The 6,153-nt window shown below is 34.2% G+C and overlaps 1 protein-coding gene across 1 annotated transcript; it reads left to right on the forward strand.

Moving 5' to 3' along the window:
- Positions 1-616: 616 nt before the first annotated feature.
- On the forward strand, positions 617-5,036 carry LOC146956239 (tetraspanin-18-like). The gene is made up of 6 exons (XM_085727808.1): positions 617-902; positions 1,532-1,631; positions 1,804-1,884; positions 1,990-2,094; positions 2,973-3,176; positions 4,603-5,036. The coding sequence occupies exons 1-6, from the start codon at positions 685-687 to the stop codon at positions 4,642-4,644; spliced, it is 750 nt and encodes a 249-aa protein (XP_085583934.1). The 5' UTR covers positions 617-684; the 3' UTR covers positions 4,645-5,036.
- Positions 5,037-6,153: the final 1,117 nt, after the last annotated feature.

Consider the following 6,153-nt stretch of genomic DNA (forward strand, 5'->3'; position numbering starts at 1 on the left):
AGGAAAAGGAAGAGGAAAATGAAGCTTAAAGCTCAAGCTTCAATGGCGGAAGCTAGGGTTTGGATCGTAACAAACTCTCTCAAGAAGAGAGAGAAAGAAACTGATACCATATTAAGAATGTAATAGAAGAGAGAAAATGATTCATTAACTTGTGAATGAAGGTACATCAAGTATATATATACAAGTCTTATTGTACTGCATGAATGTAAAAGTACTACAAGCCAAGCTATTGTACTGCATCATTATGTAACTTGTACTGCAAGCAAGTATTAACTTCATGCTTAGTATCCTTATTATCTTTATTGTGCAATAAAAATAAAATAAAATTTTGATATATAAGAATGATTTATGGATTATAAAAGAAAAAATTACAGAGATAAATAGAAGCATACATGTCCACATGAGTTTACCTTTCGGTTAACATAGATATTTTTCTTAAAAAAAACATAAATATTAAACAATATTTATAAGGTCAAATTTGAATCATAGACATCTCACTTGTTATCTAGTAGGTCTAATCATAAAATTAACAAAAAGTATTCAGATTATTTTACAAAAAAAAAAGCATACGGATTATTCTAGAGAAAATGAAATAGGCAATGTCGAAGAGTGATTGAAGAGATCTAACTCATTGTCCTTTCCAAATCAAAATTCAGGAAAAAGCTAAAACCAGAAACCCTAAAAATGCGACTCCATTGCTGCCATTTTTCCTTAGCATTCCTCCTCAAATTTCTCAATTTTCTTCAAGCATTTGTTGGTGTTTCAATTCTTCTCTATTCCATATGGATGCTCAATCAATGGGATCATTTCACTCCTCAACCACCTCTTCCCCATCTTTCCCTCTCTCTTCCTCGCTCCTTTTCCCCTCAATTCACTTCCGATATCAATCTTCCCGCTCCTTGGTTCGTTCCCTTCATTTTCCACTCACAAATTGCATGAAATTTCACTTTTTTTAGATTTTTTTTATTATTTGTTGAAATGTCTCTGCAGCTACCAACTGAATTGTATGAATAAAATGTTTTTTTTTTTTTTTTTGGTTTTGGGTACTGTGAGGTGTGTTAAATGCTTTATTATTAAATGATTCGTAAATATGAACTACTTTGTCATGCTTGGAGTAAATTTTCAAACGGAAATTTACCTTTTATGTTTTTTTACTTCAATTATCCTTTTGTGAGTTGGGTGATTATGGAAATTGTATTAAATAAATTGTTACCAATTTACCTACGGGGGGGTTGGTTCTAGTGGAATAGAGCAAATTATGTTGCAAGAGGTGCTCACTGTGTGCTCGACAATACCTCGAGTGACTAGTCTTTACAGTTGTGTCACAAAGAATGAATAATTTGGTTTACCAGTGTAATTAGGATTAGATTGCAGCATCTCTAGTGAAATGTGATTATCAATATGATTATGAATGAATCTACACTGCTTCTTTGTGGATTTGTTTTGATGTTTTGAAGGTTATTAATTATTATTCATTTGGTGTTTAAATTCTTGTTTTTTGCTAACTATATTTTTCACTTGATGATGATAGGTTCATCTATGCTTTCATGGGTGTGGGAATATTGGTGTGCTGCATTGCTTTCTTTGGTTGCATTGCAGCTGAGATTATTAATGGTTGCTGCTTGTGTTTTGTATCCTACTTAAAGCGGAGTTTTATTTATTTTCATATCTTAGTTTGGATAATCTCTTGTTCGGAGTGTTAATTTGTGTTGAATACTTGGAAGAAAATTCTACTTTACTTTTGATTTTCTTATTTTTGTTCTAATTTTTCTTTAGATTCCTTGACCTTTTTGAAAATGCCAGTATACAGTACTAATCACGGCACTTGTTCTACTTGAGGCTGCTTTGGTGGCATTCATTGCAATTGATCGTCAATGGCAAGAGGTTCGTACATTCCTCACCCCATACTCTCTTTAAAAACATGGTTGCATTAGTTAACTTCTATGCCCTTTTCTAACGACTGTAGTATGTTGATTATTACCTTTATAGGATCTTCCGGTTGATCCAACCGGTCAAATTGCGAGTCTTCGATCTTTCATCGAAGATAATCAAGATATATGTAGATGGGTTGGAATTGCTGTTCTTGTAGTTCAGGTATATTCATTTCTGCTGCCTTTTGCTATTGGCATTTGGCCTACTTTTTTGTGACCACTCATTGGTAAACGAGTAAGTTATAGACTATTATTTATATAAAGGACTGATAAGGTGGCTTAGTGGTTTAAGGGGTCGGACATAGGGGTTGGACTCGTTGGAGTGATAATGAAGGGCACAAGTTCAACTCTTCCTACTAACAAAGTAACAGCTGACAAGTGATAACTAATATCTGTCACTAAAAAAACGACTATTGCTTACACACATTACAATCATACTTTTTTTCGGTTGTGGTCTTTAGATTATATGTAATAGCTATTGGAAATAAAAGAGGGTAAACCATCGGTTCAGACTTCAGAGTATATCCAATGACTATTTTAGTGATCCTTCTTACATATTAGAGGCGTTGTTGATCAATGAGCCATGAGTGTACACTGAATCTTCTCCCTACGAAGTTCATCCATCTAGAACTTTTCTTGCTCCCTCTCCCCTTCATTTGGATTGATTCAGTGTACAGACAAATTAGTTTGAATTGAGGAGATGATAGGTTCTGCTTTTGATTTCAAACTTTACTGGTTGGGTGCAACATATTTGTAAGTATGGACTATGGAGAACAGACAAGAAATATAATATCTACTCTGTTTATTTTGTTAAGGTTGAAATAGGAAAACAGGACATAAATCTACCTAGATTAAACGCTTTGCCTGGCACATTTAATTGTGTATGCTGTCGCATTTTACAAGTTACTGTATCATCATGACAATAATATTAGTTGACAAACTAAAGAATCATGTCACAATTGCACTGCATGAATGAAAGGCATTTTCTGGGTTTCCTTTTTCATACCTTGTTGTAATTGTTTTTTTTTTTTTCAACCTCAGGCATTATCTCTATTGGTAGCACTAATATTGCGAGCCACAGTTTCTACTCGAAGAGCAGATTTTGATGACGAGGAGGAATATGATGTTAGGGGTAGAAGTCGGGAGCCCCTATTAAATCATCAGTCTGGCCAAACAGCTGGGTCAAGCAAAGGCGATATCAGAGGAAACCTCTCTGACGTTTGGAGTTCACGGATGAGAGAGAAGGTATGCTACTCTGAGGTCTAAAGTGTAGTCATGTGCATAATCATTAATGGAATTTATGTCTTTTAATGATTCGAAAATAATTTTTGTCAAGAGTTTGTAAAATAGAGGCTGAGCCGGTTGTAGTCATATTGTAAAAGTATGTGCCATGGCTGCCGTAGTGTGCTGCGATCTGAGAAGGATCGCTGTTCGGTCAGTTCATGATCAAGGTCGAGTTTTCTAGGCAAGATCGTAAACAAAACTGTGCTTGGGTCACTGTTTTGGGTCGGGTTTGGGGAAAAAATTGGTTTTCTTTAATTGAATAAAACCCTAAATTCGTTCTCGCTCCATTCAAACTTCGATTTGCAAAAAAGAAACCCTTAACCTGTGACGCTGTCCCCCCAATCGCTTCGTCCCTGCTGCGCAAAATCTCCTCTTTCGTTCCTTGCTGCTGGTTTGTGTGAGGCGGCGGTCAACTATCCCTTTAGATTAGGTCTAGGTCATGGTTGGAGACAAAGTCTGGGCCCTTAAGGCCCAATGTACAGAAAAACAGCTTATAAGTTAGAAGGCATTTTGTTTTTTGGGGTTGAATAAACAGCTTATTAGGCATTGGGCCTTTGAGTACTTCTTTTTTTTTTAAACAAAGCCTAGTAAAGAATAGTATTAATAATAATACAGGCATTTTGTTTTTTGGGGTTGAATAAACAGCTTATTAGGCATTGGGCCTTTGAGTACTTCTTTTTTTTTTAAACAAAGCCTAGTAAAGAATAGTATTAATAATAATACACAAACAATATAGTAACAATAAAAGATATAATTAGAGGTTTTGTTTTCATGTATGATAATTTTTATGTTTATGTGTGTGTGTATTTAATTGCAATTTTGTCCTTTAGTAGGAGCTTACCAATCGTGTTCCGATCTTTCATCGGCCTTCCAGTCCTACTTGCAATCTCGTGTTTGACTACACTTGGCTGAGCTTTTAATATCAACTATAAACTATCAAAACTTTCAAGCTGTTTTGGTATCTTTGAATATCGTATCTTTGTTAATTCATTTCATTGTTAGCATTTAGTTAGATTTATTCTTCATATGAACTTCTAATTACCATTTTTACTCTGGGATGCAAAACCAATATGAGTGTGTTCTGCGGTGTGTCATGGTTAAGGATGCAGTCAAGCACAAATGCGCATACCTGTTCAGTGTTGTCTATTGCGATTCGTTTAAACTCTTCTTAATTACAATTTACATTATGATTCATAACAGAATGGATAGACAAATCTTACAATTTACATTATGATTCATAACAGAATGGATAGACAAATCTTTTGCACAGATCAGTAGACTTTTTTATAAACTACTATTTGTGTAAATAGGTTATTACAGAGTCTGCTCGATTACATTGGTGTTTTTTCACATTGGTAATGTTGGTATTATAATTTCATTTTTGCAGTACGGATTGAACAATGGTGACAAGCACAGTTACGAAGCGTGAGTTACAGGCAATGAGTGCTACTAGCCGTCAAGCAATTCAGTGTGGTGTTGATATCTTAGTACATATGTATATCTTGCTTAAATGTTTTACTTTGTTTTATTTACTCCAAAAACACACCTCTCCTTCTTTTTGGTTTGTGGTTTGAGCTTTTGTGTGTAACTGTATATAATAAAGCTGAAGATATTAATTGCCAGCCTCCAATTGTTGTTGTTCTCTGAAGAAAATCTCAGTTCTGCACAGATTTTGGAAAGCTTGATTCGTGTGTTGAATGTTGTAGTGTGAAATTTAACTTGGTAGAATTAAGGAATCTCGTTTTTGTATTCTGGGGTGAGGTGTAATATGTCTACTGTTACTTTTCTCAATTGAATATGCACAGGAAATTGACTGTTGTACATTGAGATGCCTTGAATTCTGTTAATAGGTTGTTCTATATTGTAATGCACCAGATTTTTTGAGCCAAGTTTAATCAAAAAATGTGAAGTCGTCAGTGTTGTTGCTTTGGGATCAACGCCAGAATCCATTTATTATATCCTTGTAATTTGCTCCCACATCACATCCCACATACTTGAGTATGGAGTAATTTTTATTACACATACTTGAGTATTGAGTAATTTTTATTAATAATTTTTTTTATAGTGCCTTTTTAAGTATTTTGGGGCCCAAAATATAAATTTTTTGTTAGTCCTTAAAATCTAAAACAGGGCCAACAAATTTGCTAAGACGGCCCTATTTATATCCTTGTAATTTGAACTCGTTTATTGGATTGTAGTAGGGGGTGTATTAACGTAGTAGTACTATAATAGGTTAATTTTTTTATTATTAAGAAATTTTAATTTGTAAACTAACAACACAAATAAAATTTATTGTAGTAATGTGAGTCTATGATGCAAAGTGCAAACCAATAATTAGATCAGGACCAGTCTCTTTAATTTAAAAAAGGAATAATAAACAGTTGAACACATGCAAAAGCTTCTCCTCGCCCCATTTTGTTTCTTTAATAGAGAAATGATAATTTATGTTTCTCACTGCAATAGTACAGTATGATGCTGCTAACTATGCGAGACACTGAGATCCACCTGCAATTTAGGATCTCAAGGATTGAACTGAACTGAACTGAAGTCACAAGTCTTGACTTAAGTCATAGATATACTTAATTTTGGCTTCTAGTGCAGTTAAAAATTTCCTACCAAATTGTCGTTTGGGGAATATTCTCATACTTTGATCCACTTGGAAAAACACTTGTCCATTTTTTACTTCATGGTCTTCAGGCTGCAAAGAGTTGTGTGTGATTCTCTTTTCCTATATTTCTCTCTCATGTAAAGAAATAGTACTGTTCACCATACTCTAATGTTAATCTCTTTGGATTGGAAGAGAAATTGTGAAGAGAGAAAGTGGTGAGAGAGAGTATGAGAAGAGAGAATTACGTGAGAAATAGAGTAGATTTGATGTATTGTTTGGTAGAAGAGAGATTGAAGAGAGAGAAGTGTTGATTTCTTTCAAAAGTACTAA

The sequence above is a fragment of the Medicago sativa genome, chromosome 1 (genome assembly GCF_051527215.1).
Source record: "Medicago sativa cultivar Bolivia chromosome 1, Bolivia_mono, whole genome shotgun sequence".
Taxonomy (NCBI): Eukaryota; Viridiplantae; Streptophyta; class Magnoliopsida; order Fabales; family Fabaceae; genus Medicago; species Medicago sativa.

Coding starts and splice junctions, on each gene's coding strand:
- LOC146956239 (XM_085727808.1), top strand. CDS start 685: ATGCGACTCCATTGCTGCCATTTTTCCTTAGCATTCCTCCTCAAATTT. Junction 903..1,531: donor ATCAATCTTCCCGCTCCTTG/GTTCGTTCCCTT, acceptor TGATGATGATAG/GTTCATCTATGCTTTCATGG. Junction 2,095..2,972: donor TTGCTGTTCTTGTAGTTCAG/GTATATTCATTT, acceptor TTTCAACCTCAG/GCATTATCTCTATTGGTAGC.